The 19,168-nt window shown below is 40.8% G+C and overlaps 3 protein-coding genes across 3 annotated transcripts; 2 read left to right on the top strand and 1 right to left on the bottom strand.

Annotated features, from left to right (window-relative positions):
- Positions 1-806: 806 nt before the first annotated feature.
- Positions 807-2,592, top strand: EAF01_006884 (uncharacterized protein; the record flags this gene model as incomplete). The annotated part of the gene is made up of 5 exons (XM_038915138.1): positions 807-838; positions 937-1,203; positions 1,272-1,634; positions 1,687-2,307; positions 2,364-2,592. 5 exons carry the CDS (start codon positions 807-809, stop codon positions 2,590-2,592), a joined length of 1,512 nt encoding a protein of 503 aa, XP_038768776.1.
- A 3,607-nt stretch (positions 2,593-6,199) lies between these two features.
- Positions 6,200-9,408, top strand: EAF01_006883 (uncharacterized protein). Its single transcript, XM_038915137.1, has 3 exons — positions 6,200-7,982; positions 8,036-8,120; positions 8,184-9,408. The coding sequence occupies exons 1-3, from the start codon at positions 6,525-6,527 to the stop codon at positions 8,912-8,914; spliced, it is 2,274 nt and encodes a 757-aa protein (XP_038768775.1). The 5' UTR covers positions 6,200-6,524; the 3' UTR covers positions 8,915-9,408.
- A 2,117-nt stretch (positions 9,409-11,525) lies between these two features.
- EAF01_006882 (uncharacterized protein) lies at positions 11,526-18,228 on the bottom strand (the record flags this gene model as incomplete). The annotated part of the gene is made up of 5 exons (XM_038915136.1): positions 11,526-11,735; positions 12,028-12,768; positions 12,827-14,873; positions 14,923-15,306; positions 15,365-18,228. 5 exons carry the CDS (start codon positions 18,226-18,228, stop codon positions 11,526-11,528), a joined length of 6,246 nt encoding a protein of 2,081 aa, XP_038768774.1.
- Positions 18,229-19,168: the final 940 nt, after the last annotated feature.

The raw sequence follows: 19,168 nt of genomic DNA, 5'->3' as shown, positions 1-19,168 counted from the left end.
GGTCTGAGCTAGGATATTGTTATACTAAACATCGGGCTCATGAAAAAAAGAATGAAAAGCTTTGCAGATGGAATTGAGTTGTGAAAATTAATTGCAAGACATCCTATTCCTAAGAAGACATGTCTTGCGACGAAGTTCAGCGAAGCCTTGACACAAGGCTGAGCAAAGCTAGAAATGGTTAGGCTAAGCTTGCATGACGCAGAAACTAATGGACCATCAGTGAGTGCACGGACTCACGGGACACCTAAAAAATAAGCACAATTTCACACTCAAATTCATTAATTTCAATAATTCATTACATGTCCTTTAAATTTATAAAATCAATTTATCAAACATTAAAATACAATATATCTGAAAAACAAAAAAAAATGAGCCTTAAAGTCTATAATTATATCTTCTTATTAAAATATTTTAATTAGAAATTATATATTCAATTAGAGAAACTTCCATTTAATTTTTCTCAATTAGATCCTGATGTCATATAAAAGAAAATTTATTTAGAAATTATATATTTCAATTTCAAATAAATTTGTTGAGATTTCGAATTTTAATTGAATTATCAAAATCGGTTTTTTGGTATGAAGTTGTACTTTACTTATAAGCTGCCCCGTGAGTCCGTGCACCCACAGGTGGACTCTTCCCATTAGTTCTAGTTCTCACGTGTCAAAGCCAACTAACAACATCAATATTTGAGAATCACATCCATCTTCTTCAATTGGTATTTAATGACTTATGAATCTGTATTTTTTTGCATTGATATTCGATATTGTTTTGCATTGGTTTGATTTGAGAAAAAGCGTGTGAAAATGGCGCCGATCGAAATCGATCGGGATCCAAGGTACTACTATGTTCAAACTTATGTTCCCATGTTTCGTTGCATCAAATCATCAGACTGTTTGACAACCTATAAACGGGAATACTAATACATACGTACAGTCTCCTTCCAGCTTTACAGCTAGGAGGACATATACTCTTAACGTCATGTTTAACAGCCCTCGTTTCTCGCACCATTTATCGTTCATACCTGGCACTCCCACCTTCATCTGCCACAAGACATCGTCAACCTTTAAGGCGTAATCATGTTAGGATATTCATCAGTTTGGCTTTATTAGGTCTGATTACTGCTGGATGGTTCGGTGTGAGTGGGGCGAGTTTAAGCTATAGAGTTTGGGCACTTGAGAGAGGCGTTGAGCTGCCTGATAGGTCTGTTATTGCAAATCTTCCAGAGGAAGTTAACTGTATGGCATAAAACATACTCACGTTAAGTACAGTCTTTTTGGTGATAAAGGTGCTTTTCGATTGGGTCAACATCCAGGTCGATTCGAAATCATCAGATGGCTTAACGATACCCCTTTCTACCGTGATAATCTGGAGATAGTCGCCGAAAATCCAAGATACTTTTGGTGGGGTCAACAAGCTAATTTTGCCATGAATTCGTTCAGTACATATGTAGCTATTGAAGGACGCCGAAGAAATATCTCTAACCTATGGGCATTCATTCTCCTGGGACAGCTTGTTAATGTATCATTTGCTCAAAACTTGTGGTTCGTAGCTATTCTGTTGACTCCAGTTCCATTGCCAGAGAACGTGGATGTCTTGACTGATACGAGGAGAGTTTTCGGGAGTGTGCACAAGTGGGTTCTTTTATTTCTGTGATTAGAACGCGTGCTTACTCTCATAATCTAGATTATGGTTCGAGAAGATCGTTCCACAAAGAGCTCATAATTGGCTACCAAATTCTGGCTTCTACATTGCCTCACTTATCTCTGGGTATGGTACCTTGTTCTTGACACCTTTTGCGGCCAATACATCTTCATTTGGGACAGTAGCACTCTTATCGATGTCGCTTCCTTTCGCACCATTATTACTTCCATACATTATACCTGAGCATTGGGGAACTACGTACGATCACCCACATGAAGCTCATTCTTCATACAAGAGAATTTTTCGCAGTCTCTCCATGATATCCTCGATTCTTCATGTTAGAACCACGGGATTGGCTTTACTCTATAATACACCAGAGAATCACTATTACCGCCACAGTCTACTTCATCCTCTCGACAAGGTCAATCGATCAAACACATCTCGTGCATTCACAGCCTTAGAAAGAGTCTTCGGTGCAATATCAGACCACCCTGCTGTAGCGTCTGTCGGATATGATGTTATTCTATCCGGGTTAAGTCTTGGGACATGGGCTGCTGTGAGAGGATTAGATGGTATTGAGATTTTACGAGTGGTCATCCCTTGGATGAAGAAAGATAAAGCAGGGGTAAAGGTTAAGGAGGAAGTGGAAGGTATCTCTCAACTGTAAGTTTCCACGCCCAGTCTTTTAAGTCATTTGATAGATGATCAACCCACAAAAGTGACACTCCCTCTCCTATTCGTCGCCGAGGCCGTCCTAGGAAATCCAATAGATCCTCACAAGTTGTCGTATATGTCCCAACGGCTACCACTACTCCAAATCTAGCCGAAGGTGATCATGATGAGGATGAAGATTGGGAAATTGCAGCTCTTACATGGGGTGTATTGTCCGCTACAGGTCTAGGTGTTGGCAGCGCTGGAGTTTATGGCGCGAAGATGACGGCTAGGTGAGGGAGGGGCTGGTGGAATGATTCAGGACGATATTTTGATGAATGACGAATAAAGCGGGATGAAGGGTTGGACTGACAATGGGACAAATACAAATGGGGTTATGGTTGCGTCGTTTGGTATTAAATTGGAGTAACACCTGCCCATACGGCTCAACAGTGAGTAACATTATTGGGTCTAAATATTGTTTATACAAAAAGCTTTACAGGCGACTCATGACTTCATCGCTACGGTATCCACGTCTCACAAGCAATTCCATATATACGCTATCGACGTCAAGTACAATATTCATCGATCCACGTTCTTGTGTTTGTATACCCTTTCTGGCAGATTGAATCTCCTCGAATATCTACTTGAAAAGCTTACGGGCTATTGAGATAGGAAGAAAATCAGTCATCCTGTTTAGAGTTTGGATAAATTCAAGGTCCTAAGATGAAGTAGTTGCGAATTTGAATCTTGATAACATGGGTCAGCAATAATAGTTTCTGACTTTTTCGACCATCACTTGCAATCACTTGCATTTTTTGTATACGTATTTTAAGTACGAAACCCTATGTAAGTATAGAAGAATCATCGCGTAGGTCGGATCAAGAGCACTGATATACCTACTCAACTTAAGATGCTTATTAGGTAATTTTTGTATGGGCCAAAGTAGGCATGCCGTTCCAAGGTCAACCAGCTCCACAATATATCCTCACTTCACTTCCGACAACAACATTCACTGTCGTCGCCCCATCACCTTTTTCCATACACCCCATCAAAATAAGTCAAAACATCGCCCACGAATAACAAAAAATCAACACAACCACAATAAGAACTCCTAAACATGGATAGAAAAAGAAACAAAAAAAAAAGCCGGCCGCCACAACCCGCGAAAGGTCTCTCGCTATCTGGGATCGTCTTGAACCTAGTATGAAGCACTTTGTGCAATCTTGAACCTCTACCGCTGTGCTAAGCGCACACGCTGGGCCGAGAGTTTTGTTGTGATTTGGGTTTATATAATACAGGCCAGAGGTGAGAGGGACTTACGGTACTATAACGAACTCAAGTACGACTGAGATGAAATGATCTTGTATATGATACTAGGTAGGTAGCTGCATGTCACCAAGAATTGTTTGATCATAGACTATAGGCATTTCAATCCCATAACTATCATTGATAAATGAGGTAAACCTCTGATGGTTTTTACTGTCACTCTTACAGATGATGATTCAACGTTCAGTTCATGATGAAGATTTGAAAGATGCTCTATGGGAAGAACATACTACTGAATCCACACAGCTTTTCAATTTTGGACCTGAAATGAACCATTGAAAAGCTGCTCCAAAGAATATAAACTAAGATTCTGTACTACATTTTCCAATCACCGTATCCGAAAGGGAAGTAATGATAATCTTCAAGTAGTCCTGTTCGCATGAGATGTGTCTCGATTTGAATGCAAACTTACTGTTAATACGATCAAACGTCTCTCATATTCATTACTGATTCGTATTACTTTCCAAGAAGCTGTGGCGGTTGAACAAAGTGTGTCCATGTGAGTGACCGTTAAAAATTTCTCTTTCAGGATTAAAGCCATATATATTCGAACCTTTGGCGAGAGTAATGATATCAACCCCATTCAAGATCCGGGAGTTGGAGAGAAACTAATAAAAAGTATCAGATAGACTCGCTCGCAAGGACTGATACTAGTAGCACTGCTTGAGGACTCATTGACAAGTTTATTGCTACCGAGGGTGGCCGGCGACACAGAGTCTTAGAGGTATTTGAATATACAAATCCCATTAGATTCTATCGAATAATTCGCTCATTTTGATGACGAATTCTGTGTTTCTGTTTGAATAGAAAATGAATCAAAATGATAGATTTTGTATAATTTTTATAAAATGATGGAATATTTTATAAGCTTTTTAAAATCTCAAATTTAATCTGTATTTCAATTTTTCAATTTTCATTAATTTGTATAGAAAAAAAGAAAATGTGGATCGAAAACAATAATTAGAAAAAGCAATTATTATTTTCGATTAGTTGAAAAATCCGCGAATTTATAAGCTATTATAATAAATATAACTTAAACTGATTTAGATTTTAATTTCAATTAAAAGAAATTATTTTTATATTTATTTATTTAATTATTTAAATAACAATCATAAGCTTAAAATTTAAATTTGTATATTAAAGATTCGAATTTTCTTATTTAAATATATATATATATATTTATTGTAACGAATATCATATGACATTATGATTACTTATTATATATGTCTTAGTTTAAGATAGTATAAACTAAGCGATTATTACTATATAAGAAATAAAGAGATTTCTTAAGAATCTCTTTCCTCTTTAGCTTTCTTATTCTAGCTGTTTGACTTCTATCGATACCTAGTATGTAATCGTAATATATATTATATATTTATCTTTTTTTTAATCTTTTTTATAGATTTTATATTAGAATTAATATATATATTTTTAAAACGAAATATAAAAATCTATTTTTTCAAATCCAAAATATACTATCGTAGAATCTACTGTAGCTAAAAAAAAAGGTGGATTTATTAGTAAAATCTAATTGGAATTGATACTCAAACGAGTCATTAATTTGCTGTAACTAGAAGTTGGTTCAGTCAAGAATGAAGTTGAAACATACACCCTCGCAAAGCAGGATTATTGATTTCTCAGGCAAATTGAATACGATCTATAGAGCAGTCCTTGGGACATTGTCCACCAGTCCTTGATACTTTCTGGTATCCCCAGGAGAACGAATATCATGCCGACTCTGTCTTTAATTCCCGATATTGATTCCAACAGGCTGTCCAACATTCGCCCCGACGAAAAGTGTCCTCACTCCGTATATCCGAATCTCTCATTCTCTGTTTCGTGATCCTTGAAAGTCGTTTCATGTCAAGCGGTCAAGTCAAATACCACGACACGTGCTCATCTCCGTAATCGTGGCAGCGAAGCAACAAACGTCTCGAGAATCCTGAGATTAGCGTAACCAGGAGAGGATAGCCGAATGGAAGGACCGAAGTTCGTAAAGAGAGCTCGGAGACCATTCCCTTCTTTTTTTCTTTTACGAGGTCTTTCATGTATCTGTGTATGATTGAGGAGGGGAGGCTGGTAAACAAAAAGAAGTATGAGTGAGAGTTATAGCCCCTGCATGTATAGCATAAATGTCAAAAAACAGGGTTTTAGATAGGCCTGCAATCCTATTCTTTGGCTCAAAATGTCACCCCGATTGTAATTGATCTTTTAAAGTTACACTATTTTCCTGAACCCCTAGACTGCCAACTCGAGGCGCTTCCGCTTAACAAGGACTTATTGATCAATCAGACTCCTTCATACAGGGTATATTGCACGGACTGTCCGGGCGCCATGACTTGGCAGTCTAGGGGATAAATTAACTTCAAACCTAATTAATTATATCTGGGGTTCTTTCATAACATCCCTTGCCAGCCTCGGTACGCGGAACGGAAGACAAAGTTCCGATCAGATCGATCCACCTAGACTCTATGTAAGCGAAATAAGAGGCAAAAGTTGAGTACCATTCAAAAGAACTTTGATAGTTCGAGTCTCTCTTCAACATTGTATTAAATACATGTAGTTCTTGCCTTCCACATGAAGAAGGCTCAAATTTTCGTTTGATATTTTCAGAATCTAGTATTTGATTTGAAATGAATTTATAATTCAATTAAGAAGTTCTTTGAAAGAGGACTCAGTTCCCGCCTCTTATTTCACTTACATAGAGCTAGGTATTGAAGACCTCATGTCAGGTACAACAGAGTTATTAAACTGGAGCTCAAGCTTATTATTATCATCAATCTTTATAACTTTACATGGATTTTACCTATATATATATATGAACACATCCCTTCGCTCATTTTTCATTTTATATACTTGAGTCTTGATACTCTCTATCTTAAAATTTGGCATCTTCCACTATGACCTCGAATATGGCTGATATCATTGCACCAATTGTCGCTCCATTACCTGACCCTCCTGAAGATCGATACTTCACAGATTTGCAATGGAGTACATTAATGGCAATCATGGATACAGTAATTCCTTCAATACATAAAGCTTCAGCCACGAATGATCCATTCAGTCAACTCTCAGTTCCCGATGAACAGTACAGTGATGCTGTAACTCACATGCGAACATCAATCTCATCGCCACCGTCAACGGAAGCATTAGAAGCATACCTCAATGAAAAGCCGTCCGATATTCTAGCTTTTCAAGACATTCTCCTTCGTACTTTGACCACATATGCTCGTGAGGATGCTCGGAAAGTCCTTGGTTTCATTCTCACCACTCTCAATACCCGCCTCGGCTCATTATTGCTCACAGGCTACGCTTCACCCCTACAGTCTCATCCAATCAACATCCGTGAATCAATCCTTGCTAATTGGCGCAATTCATACCTCTTTCCCCTTCGTGCCATTGCCAATACAATGTCTTTATTAGGTAAACACATTTGGCTGAAAACGTCACCAAACTTCGATCGAGTCACGGGATTTGCCAAAGTTCCCGATCAATATAAGCCAGGTCCTCATTACGAGTATGAGTTTCTTCAATTTTCGGCAGGCGAGGAACCTTGGATTATTGAGACAGATGTTGTGATTGTGGGAAGTGGATGCGGAGGTGCAGTTTGTGCGAAGAATTTAGCGGAAGATGGACATAAGGTTGTGGTGGTGGAGAAATCCTATTATTATCCTCCTTCACAATTACCAATGTCCGAAGCGACTTCGGGTATTCACCTGTTTGAAAATGGAGGGGTAATTATGAGTGATGATTCTAGCATGTCGGTTGTTGCGGCTAGTAATTGGGGAGGTGGAGGAACTATTAATTGGAGCGCAAGTTTACAAACACAAGATTTTGTGAGGAAAGAATGGGCTGAGGATAGAGGATTGAAGTTTTTTGATTCGACGGATTTTCAGGATTGTTTGGATAGAGTTTGTGAGAGAATGGGTGTTAGTGCGGAACATATAAGGCAAAATCATGGAAACCAGGTGTTATTGGAGGGTTCGAGAAAGTTGGGATTTAATGCGAAGCCTGTTCCGCAAAATACGGGAGGACATGAACATTATTGTGGACATTGCTCAAATGGATGTGGATCTTCACAGAAGCAGGGGCCAGTTGTGTCCTGGCTACCAGATGCCGCGAAGGCCGGTGCGGAGTTTATTGAAGGGTTTAAGGTTGATCATGTTATTTTTGATGAATTGGATGAGAAAAAAGCAATTGGAGTGAAGGGAGTTTGGACTTCGAGGAATAGTCAGGGTGGTGTCGATGGTCCTTTATCTCAAAAAACATCTCGAGAAGTTATTGTCAAGGCGAAGAAAGTTATCATCTCGACCGGCACGCTTTGGACTCCTGTTATATTGAAAAATAGTGGTCTCACAGTAGGTTTTTGTTCTTTATTCAATATAAACAGTCTACTGACATGAATTGATAGAATCCACAAATCGGAAGGAACTTATATCTTCACCCAGTCAGTATGGTCGGCGCTGTATTCCCCGAAGATGTGAAACCTTGGGAAGGTATGTCGTTCTGATTTTAGATTTTTTTTCTCTTAAACTTCCTGCTAACAAGCCTTTTACCAGGTGGTATCCTCACAAGCGTATGTAGCTCTTTCGAAAACCTCGATTCGCACGGCCATGGTGTCAAACTTGAAGCAACCTGTATGATGCCATCCCTTTGCCTCCCCACTCTCAACTACCCAACTGGATTTGATTACAAATTCAAATCCCTCTTTTACCGCCACATGAATGTTTTCATCTCCATCGCTCGAGACCGCGACAGTGGACTTGTATATCTTGATGCCAAGACTGGTCTTCCACGAATCTCATACACCCCGAGTGATTTTGACAGAGGTCACATTCTGCAAGGTGTCCTTGCTTTGGCAAAGATCTGTTACGTAAGTGGCGCAAGAGAGATACATATCACGACTCAGGGCGTTGAGCCTTTCGTTCGTTCTCCACCTTCTCTTTCCACCAATTCAAATGACTTTTCTTCCGACCCCGCCTTTCAAACTTGGCTCACGACACTCTCTACTATTAATACAAAACCTCCAGCATCTCAGTTTGCATCTGCGCATCAAATGGGTACTTCGCGCATGAGTACAAGCCCGGAAAACGGAGTTGTAGATCCCAAGGGAAAGGTTTGGGGTGTAGAAAATCTGTATGTTAGTGATGCAAGTGTATTCCCAAGCGCGAGTGGAGTTAATCCGATGATTACGAATATGGCGATTAGTGACTGGATTAGTAAAGGCGTCAGTAAGGAATTAAATGGGCGAGTTGGCGGAGAGAGGATCGAGGAAAGAGCGAGGTTGTAAGCATTGAATTTCGGGTCTTGGTGACGGGATATATTGTCATGATTAATATTGAAACCGGCAATTGATTTTCAATGACTAGGTATTAGGTATTTCGTTATGGACCACAAAGTCATTTACGACCCGTTTACTTCTTCATTTGATGGTTAGAGAATCTAATATTTTTCTCATGACTTGAAGCATCTGTTTCTACGACACGACATACGATTTTCTTCATAGCCTTTCACTCCTAAAGCATTTATAGCGCACTTTTTTTTTCGCTTCCAGATCAACACATCTCTGTCATGTCTCTGGGCAGCTTTGGAATCACTGTCTTGCCATGATCGTTCCCTTTCAATGTTCACCAAGAGTTTCTTCTATCAGATGATCCCAAACCTCTAGAACAGACCAGTCTTTCATGAGAACTTCATAAATAGCAGTACCGATATTTCTAGGACTTAAAAGGTCTAGTCCGAAGGGATTCCGAGAAAGAAAACCGGAATAATTTATCTAAATGCCTCCATAAACCTTCCAACTGCCCCTCTTACAAATTCTAGAACTTCTAGAAAAACTATCCATCCCCTAGCCAATCAGCTTGACGTCGCTATCAAAGAAATCCTAAATTCATCCCCTTCGTTTATATTTTTCCACGGTGACGCGAACAATACTAAGCCTCAAGAACAATATTAAGGAGACGTTCTAAATTTACCGAGAAAATTTAGTTTCTTCAACAACGAGTATTTTCTTTTCTTTGAAGGGTTTCATTATTACATTACTGAACTCTAAACTAGAATCTTTAGAGTCTATAAAGTGTTTATACATAGATAGCGAGAGGAGAGGGAAGAGAAGAGATTCCCATCTTCCCACTCATCTACTCATTTTTTCTCTCGCTTATTCTCGTTCACACATACACATACCGAGTCATTCGTTATACCTAGACATTCTTATCAAGTATCTTCACATCAATTATCAATTTTCAATCTCCAAAAATTGATCGATCCACAACCTTTCAAAACTTCAAACTTCAAACTTTGAATACAGGAAATATGTTCACTCTTCCAGTCATTACAACATTTCCTTATTACCCACGTCCTCCTCATATTCCTCCTTAAGATATACAATCCCTTGAGAGCTTGGAGGTGCGCCGTAAGAGTTAGACTTTTTAACTTCATGTTCGTCTTATCAATGTATATGCATTATAACTCTCAACGCTGCGATAAAACAAAAAAAGACAAAAAAAAAACAAGAAAAGAGTGTGGAAAAGAAACCCAGCAATAGCAATAGCAGCCATTCACCCCAATATATCCGAATAAACTCAACCGCTCCAAAACCATATACACATACCCCTGCCCTCGTCCTCAACCCCCACAACTACATACTCCCAAGATATCGCGTTGCCTCACCCCCGACCAAAACACCTAAAGACACCTTCGAGTTCGCAATATTCATCTCTAGAAAAACACCCCCCACTCAAATCCTAGATATCGCTTTCGAAACTCCCTCATCTCAAATCTATCTTTCTCCAAACTCCACATTCCTTACCAGAGCTAGGTAAACGTTGCAATAGCATTATCTCGCACCTCAAAAGAGCAATGTAGTATGCACCAACACGCCTCACTTATATCCAATCCACTTTTCTCAAATATCTCTCGAATCCAGATCAAAGAACGGACGGTAAAAGGGGGATCTATTCGTTATTTCGACAAGCCATGTTGTTTGCTTTACATATTATACCATGATTAATATCGAGTCCACAGCTTACAATGTGCAACGCACAACGCACAACGCACAACGCACAACACATAAAATATCATTACCACCTACCTACCTATCTACCCACCACCCTTCCCCTACAGATAAACCGACCGGAACTTAAGGATATAAAAAGCATCACTGTTCTACCCTAAAGACATGTATATAAAGTCTCAAAAGAAATAAATCACCTCGTTCAGTTCCACAAACCCTAGAAGCATATACACATGTGCTTAGACTTATTTCGTTATTTGATTTCATCTCACAGATTACTCATCATTTGAATGCTATCAGTGTTTGTTTGCTGAAAATTAGGATCAGGCCAGGTTATGTATCCACCACCATCATTTTCCCACCCCTCATTATTTACACATCCCTTCCCTTATTTACCATGACCTATGCAAACTTCCGAAGCTCTATTTGCGCAGCCATGCATGAATTCTCTATGTTTCATTCGTATCCTCGTATTGAGCAAGCAATAGAAAAGAAAAATTCGTGAGAAAACAATATGCATCTCCATCCACACCTCGGTCATTGATATCGTAACAACCTCCATGTAAATATCTGCCAGTGCCCTCCCCCATATCGCAAAAATAAAGATGTGGTATCATAATGAAGAAAAATAAGAATTGGCCTTCAATTCCCCGTAAAGTTCAGACTTGTCGCTTCCTCCCATCAACTCCAGAGCCCCTAAAAATGTAATGCGCCCTTCGTATTTGCTGATTGTTTCATTCGCTCAAATTTTTAGAAAGATGTTGATGATGATGTTTGTTATTGAACATCGGGTATCGAAAAGAAAAAGAAACTGTAAAGTGAATTGGTATTTTTAGTGTGTATTTTTTTCGAGGCCGTGAGAATGACGCTGATGTGTCAATGCACCACTTTACGAGGATCTAGTGGAAGGGTTTTTAGATTGAAAAGGGCTAGAAGTACGATTGGTTTCTCCTCTAGCTAATCTTCGTTGTTGGATCTGTCGCATTGCCTCCGAGTCTTCAGAATGCATGGTTCCCCGATGCTTCTTCTTCTTCGACGGGGTCACCACAGGAGTCCTCAATGATTGCGGCTGTCGAATCATGGCTTGGAACATTCCGGTCTATAATTAAGTATGTTAGTTCTGGGCACAACTATGATCCGAATATTCTTTGGAGGAGTCCCTTTTTTGGAGAAGAGACTGATGGCACTTCGTCACTTGATGTTGAAGTGGTTGAGAGAGAATCTTCAGGTTTGTCAGATTTATCCACTTTGACATTGGTATTGACTGTAGTCACAACCGAATTGTTCAAGGGTACTGCTCCAATAGACTGATTCTCTACAAATTGCGATGTCCTCTCCTCACCCACTGGATTCGTAATTAAAGCAGAAGGTGCGACAGGGTGTAGTATTACCTCGGCAAGTGAGCTGGCGGGTCTGTGGTTGGGGATGTCTCCTGTGGAATCTTGTGATATATGATTCTGCCTTGTGGGTACGATCTTTGGGACAGATGGGCTGTCGGGAGTATCAATGTTTTTTGCAGGTTTCATACCGCCCTCTGAACTCGATGTATTGAATTCCTCACATGGTGTGCCAGATGCGAGAGGCTCTTGCTGGACAGAGAAAATGGCTGCGTGGGAAGTAGCTGGCTCAACCGTACTGTATGGAATTTCGATTCTCTCTTCTACCATTCTTACTCCTTTGGCTGCATCTAAAGAGCCAGATTGACGGGAAACCATAGAGTTAATCTTATAGTCATTACCTGCTGCCTGTCCGTTGCCGTTCTGCCTCATTGAAACTAACGTTCGAAGCTCTTGGGGGTTATCGGATGGGAATGACTTTTGAACTTGTGGCCCATTGGTCGGTCTTGGCTCTGGACGCTTGTCCCACCAAGATGAAACTTGTCTTAAAAATTCACTAGCATTTAACTCTGAAGAAAAGAGTTGTCGAGCAGCAACAGGGGTTTGGAGAATGAATGCGTAAGCCCTTTGGTAAATCACTCTTTGACGATCATCGGTCCATTCAACTCTACCATGATAAAACATTTGGATTTCCATGCTAATATCTGCAGTTCTTTGCCGAATGATATTTTCGTTCTTAAGTGGGTCAGTACTCCTGATAATACTCTTGAGCTCTTTAAAGAAACGTCGCTGTGCCTATGAGATATTAGCTTTCTTTAATCTAAAAAAGATCTCTATTGAAACTGTGTCTTACATAATGTCCTGGTGATATCTCTTCTACGTCTGAATTGCCATTTTTGTTTTCAGGATTCTTCTCAAGCTTTTTACCAATGACCATTTCGCTCTTGATAGTGGAAGACATTTGAGGCTGTCTCTGTTGAACTTGTTGATGTGTGGCACTAATTGCGACACGGTGTTTCTTTCGCATAAGTAATTCGTAAGCTTTTGGATCAGAGCGCTTCAGTTGTTCTTCTGCGACTTCTTGCTGAACCTCATTTTTTTCTGCGGGTGTCATTTTGTAATCATCATCTTTCTCGAAATCGTCAGATTGAATAATCTTCAAAATTGCCCCCTTATTCTCTTTGAGACTCAAAATAGTGTCTAGGACGACGCTGTCCATTCCTTCAAATTCCGAAAGATCCTCTTGTGAGGTTTCTCTTGGTTCAAAGAGAATTTCTCCCAAGCCTTTCTGGGCCCATGATAATGGATTCTTTTTATCAACAACTCTAGAAGCAAGTTGCGTTTTGAACACTGCTTTATTCTGAATACTGCCCTCGAAAGTACCAGCGGCCATCAAACGGTAAACAAACACGTGTTTCTTCTGTCCAATGCGATATGCTCTGCCAATTGCTTGCTCTTCGTTAATTGGATTGTATTTGAAGTCAAAAATAACCACCCTGTTAGCACCATATAGATTTAAACCCAAGCCACCAGCAGTAGTTGAAATCAGATAGAGCTCCAAATCGTTAGAGTTGAAATCTTTGACAAGTGCTTGGCGTTTGTTCATAGCAGTTTTGCCATCGAGCCTTGCATATTTTCTGCCTTGATCCCGGCACATAATTTCGAGAAAGTCAAGAGTTACAAGTGTTTGAGAGAACACCAAAACTTTGTCACCTACCGCTCTTGAAGCATCGAGTATTTGGCAAAGAATCCGGACTTTATTTGACAGTTCTGGGTTTGTAATGCTCCCCAGTACAGACCCAAAAACCTTTGCTTCTGCCGAAATCAAATCTTCTGAGACGCCAAGTTTCCAGGCTTCTGGATCATTCTCAAGATCCGTCACGTCCTGAGGTTCCATTAGCTTACCTTTTCGAGTCCGAGATGTGGTAGAAGTGTGAAGATTGGCCTGGGAATTTCCTTGCAACTCGTTGCTTCGTGCATCCAATTTTGCCTTGAAACAATAGGGGTGATTGCAAAGCAGAGTCAGTATGTTGATGTATGACCATACAGTTGTTTGCTTTAGATCTCCGGACTTCGTTCGAGAAGGTTTTTGTGAAGACATTGAGCGCACATAAGTGATATATGCTTGCTTCTGTAGTTCAGTAAGGGAAACATTGATGGTAAATTCCTTTTTTGGTGGCAAATCGTCCCGAAGGACTGATGTATCTGCACGATGTACTTTCAGGGATAAATCGGCTTTCAAAATCTCAAGCATTTTTTGACTTTTGAACTTTTCGCTCCGAGTACTATCAGCAAATAGCCCTTGCTCGATTGGTTCTTTGTATTTCTTTCGAAACTCAATCTTCGGACCAAGATAATTAGGTGCAACCCATTCAACCATCGTATGGTATTCCTCTACATTGTTTGCAAGGGGTGATCCGGTCAATGCAATGCGGGTCTTAGTTCTGAACTGGGTGGCGGCCATGTTCAAAGCAGAAGTGTAATTCTTCATCTTGTGCGCTTCATCGGCCACGACAATGTTTGGACCTTCAAGAAGTTTAGTCTTGGCCCGCTCGAACTTCTTGATGAGAGAAGGTGCCATAGGATCGTCCGGCTTTGACTTCGGTGGAGCAATGAATCGGCGGAACATATCATATCCTATGAGTAAAACCCCTCCCTCTTCAAACCAATCATCAATAGCACAAAATCTGCTTTCAAGGTCAGACGCTGAATCGACTGGTCTCAAATCCCCAAGGATGTTATCTGGTGACCAAGTAAGAATTTCATCCACCCAATTGGCAATCAGCCCAGGAGGGCAAAGGATGATTGTTTTTGACACACGAAGACTTTCCGGAACTTGAGATGAAACGGACTCATCTATTGAAGATGCTGCTTGAGCTAGTGCAACTAGTATAGTAATCCTATCAAATCGTTAATTACATATTGCAGTAAAGAATTGGCTATACTCACGTCTGCATGGTTTTTCCAAGTCCCATTGTGTGTGCGAGAAGGCAGCCTTGTGTTGCCTCCCCATCTGCAGTAATTTGATTCCAAATAAATCTTACACCTTCCAATTGATGAGGTTTTATGCGCTTGCCGATATCTTCATCGACGTAAATGTAACCTTGATAATCGTATTTGCCCTCATTAATGATGTGGCGATCTAGTGCCACATCTCCAACATCATCGGATTCTCTCAATCTAGCTCGAAGTTGTTTCTTACGCTCTTCTTGTGCAGTTACTCGTGCTCTATCTTGCTCTCGCAAGTTCCGGGCATTTGCATCCTCGAAAAACTTTCTTTTCTTTTTGCTTGGAGAGTCATCTTCCCTTTCAGAAAACTCACTATCACTTGTACTATTGTCGCCTGTTAGTCATAAACAAACTGTATTCCATACGAGTTATAGTAGCTTACCTGACAGATTTAAGTTTTCTCTTTACTGATCCTTGAGGCTCGCCATCCTCATCTTCATCGTCGCCAGACGGCAATGCAACCGCCGAGGAAAATTTCGACAGGGGAAATTTCAGACGAATTTTTGGGTTGAAATAATCTTGTAATGATTTGCAAAGGCGATAAAAATGACCGAGGGAGTTGAAGTCATCACTAATAATTGAATCGACAGCGAAGAGCATCCATCCGTCATCTGCGGGGTGAAACTTGCAATCAATAAAAATCCAGAATAGTCTGACAAGAGTCAATAATGCTTTGCCCGACTGCTCGTCCAAACCCTTTGTCTTGTGACCAGGTTCTATGGATCCTTCTACACGAGCTCTCAGTTTTGTCTCGTCATCCATGGTTGCAATGAGCTCAAAGAGTGATTTCTGCATTTGATTTGGCAGCTTATCTACAACTGTAATGATGAGTCGGTCTCGGTCTTTAGAATCCTCCCAAGTAGCATATTCAAATCGAGAGACTGCGGCCGGTGTTGCGAGTGATGGGAGGTTGTTCAGATCTAAAATAGGTCTCCCGGCAAAGCGTTCTCGATCGGATTCGGATGAAAGAACGATTGGGTTGACAAGACTTGAAGATTTATGATTCAAGTTCAACTTTGATACTCGATTGCTCTCTGGCGTTACCAAGTCAATTTCAACACGGTTCTTTGTAGGCGTGCATGCTGACAGTGAAAATTTCGGGTCAATCTTGACTTTATCAGATGGGGAGTGCTCTATTGGCTCGGGTGATTCGAGTTCCTCCTCCTCATCAGATATGGAGGTCATATTATGGTCTTCTTCACTAATGTAACCATTCCGGACAGATGCTTCAGATTTTGGTTGAGCTGTTGGTCGAGATGGTGTCATTGAAGCTTCTGGGAAACTATCATCGGACATAGTCACATCTTCTTCATCATCGGCGAGGTCAAGTTCCTCCACAATAAAATCGCCAACATCGTGCACACTTTCGACAGCAGAAGATTCACTATGTATTGATTCTCCAGAGTCACTATGGTTGCCGGAAAGGATAGTCTTCTTTGGTTTGACTGGGATATCTGCTGCCAATCTTGGAGGTGGTGACTTCTTTTGAAGAAGAGCGATTGTGTAGATCAGATCCTCTCGATCAAAGATTGTTGCTTCCATGATGCGGGTTTGGTAACGTACCTGGTGCTCATTCGACCACTGACCAAGTATTATGTTTTCTCGAAGTTTGGGGATGCGTATGTCAACAAGGTGGTTTAGGTCCTGCTGTGCTTTCAGAATATCTGCGTGCTTCGATCCTGTCTTACGTGATTTCGTCCAAAGTTTGAATGCTTTTTGACGACGTTTGGGGAGCTTTATTTCTTGCCACTGAGAAACAAGATCTACGATACCTGCATCAACAGCCGCCTCTACTTCTTGTGAGGTTAGAAACTTATTCTGTTGTTTCTCCTTCTCAATATATGCAGCTCTCTCCTTAGCCTCCTCATCTATAGCCTCCCAAGTTTCGGTGTCAAAACCATTTTCTGAACCAGATTCACCGTATAATGGTAACTCTTCATCGTCATCCTTGAGCATGTTGTATTTACTCAGAGCACCAGGTTCCTCATATGCATTCGCCAAAAGATCAACTTCCGCATTCGAATCAAAGTCAAAGGTTGATTTCCCGGCATTCGAAGATTTAATGGGGTATGCTTCCGGATCGATCTCGGGCCACGACGCCAAGGCTTGCCGGGTGATTTCGGTAGTATCCGAGCCAGAGCGATATAAAGTGAATGAAGGTTTTGGGGCAAGTCGCAAGGGATATGGTTTAATGCCCATTGAAGTCTCATGATTTCTCTTGAAAACTTCCGGGCTGATGCGAAGAAAATGTTTCATCAAGCCATGAACATATAAACGACGGCCAAGTGAGATGGAGCTTCGTTCTTGGAATTCAAGAGCTATTTCACCGGATAGAATTTGCTCACCTGCCGCAACTTTGCCATAGAAAATATCGTCTACAGATATGCGCGAATCACCCAAATAACCCTGATCGAGTTGTGAATGGAGGAATATCCGAACAGTATCAGCTTCAGTGGGTATTGTGCGATCTCTTGTTTGATCGATGGCCGTTGTAATGAGTGTTGGAGCAATGCGCTTGCGCGTCCTGGTAGGTTGCACCTCGCTGGAAGCATGAACTGAAGTTTCGAGGAGAATTTGTTTGCTCGGAGATTCGTCTTCTGAATGCGCTGGGGGAGGGGGCGTCAGCAAGAGAGGATTAGAATGATTGGGTTCCAATGGACCATCCCGATTTGCGCCGTGAGTGTTATCATCTGACTTCTGTTGCTTGTTATTGTTTCCTTCGGATATAGACACATTCTCGACACCTTGGCTCGAATTGGTATTTGGCCCTTCAGTCTCATTTTCCGTAAGTAGTCTCAAAGGCTGCAGACTAGGGATATTTGGGATGCCGGAAATACCAGCTGGCATGTGAATGGGCACAGTCGAATTAATGGTGAAATTAAAATCGGGATAAGAAGATCCACTTGGCAAGCTGTTACTGTATCTCTCTGCAATCAAAGCAGAAGCACGTTCCTTGTCCAACCAGACCTTATATTTCGCGCTTCGTTCGCGGAGTTGTTCTATTCCATATCGAATAAAAGACCGCCAGCCAAGTTTGGTTATTTGCAGATCTTCCCGTAGACTCTTGTCATCAATCTCAATTAGAAGGATATCTCCTGTAATTTCATTCTCCCGAAACGCTCTCTCTAAAACCACGGAGTCCGGTATACGAGTAGAGGCTGCGCGAAGTTCCCAAGATCGTTGGCCGGTGCAAAACTCTTGCACTATCCTGTCAGTTGACCATGACCAGGGGTCGTCGTCCTCCATTTTGGTATTAAGTTGATCGAAGTTCGTTGTTGGACATGAGGAAAGGTTTTGGCCCCAGAAGCGGTAGCTGTGATAGCCAACGAAGAATGTGAGACTCGCGGACTGTAGGAAGATTGTTAGTTATGGTCATAAATGACGGTGAAGAGCAACACCTCTATTCTGAAGGCCTGAATTTATTAAACAGAAAAGAATGAATTGATAAGAAGAGTAAAGGTTGGAGGTAACATGCGGTAAGGATGTGTATTGCTCACATTAAAGATTGTGCGTGGTATAGTAGAAGATTTGAATTGAAATCTGAGAAAACTTCAGTCGTCGATTGATCAAGGAATCAAATGCAGATCGAGCTATAAGTGAATTGGTAGAGAATGGGTCGAGCTGTTGATATTATTGAAGCTAAAGTCATGTAAATACCAATGGTACGACTGGAACCTTTTAGATAGCGACTTTGCGCTCCTGGAAAAACAATAAACAACTGGTAATAGAAAGAAGCAAATAATGCGAGATATCTTCGTATGAGAAGTTGTTGGGGCACGAAATTTATCAAATACCATTCTAGAATCGTGGAGACGGCGGTTAAGTTGAAGTTGAAGAGAATAGAATAGAGGAGGAGGACAAGATGAGGGGAAAGACGAGGGGAAGCTTGAGCCTGAAAATAAGAAATTGAAGTTGAATTGAAGACTGACGCGAGCTTTCGCGGCCATCAATCACGTATAATCTAAGGGGTCTTCAGCCTTGCGACTTATCTGATCAAAGATTAGGCCATAATGACAGTCACGTGGCGATTATGGTTGCTCGGCTTGCTTTTCGAGGCTATCTTGCATCTATTTCCCGAGAAAAAAAGGATTATTTCTATTTGAAAAGTCAAGATCCCTATTAGACATTCGTATTCCAAAGCTTTAAGATTACTGTATTACCACATACCTTTTTCGTACCTACCTAG

The sequence above is a fragment of the Botrytis porri genome (genome assembly GCF_014898465.1).
Source record: "Botrytis porri strain MUCL 3234 chromosome Unknown BPOR_009, whole genome shotgun sequence".
In the NCBI taxonomy this organism is placed as follows: domain Eukaryota; kingdom Fungi; phylum Ascomycota; class Leotiomycetes; order Helotiales; family Sclerotiniaceae; genus Botrytis; species Botrytis porri.
This window is presented reverse-complemented; position numbering and strand designations above follow the sequence as displayed.

Excerpts from the sequence above, each read along its gene's own strand:
- EAF01_006883 (XM_038915137.1), top strand. The coding sequence starts at position 6,525 with ATGACCTCGAATATGGCTGATATCATTGCACCAATTGTCGCTCCATTA. Across the intron at positions 7,983-8,035 it reads TGAAAAATAGTGGTCTCACA|AATCCACAAATCGGAAGGAA; the intron begins GTAGGTTTTTGT and ends ATGAATTGATAG. Across the intron at positions 8,121-8,183 it reads AGATGTGAAACCTTGGGAAG|GTGGTATCCTCACAAGCGTA; the intron begins GTATGTCGTTCT and ends GCCTTTTACCAG.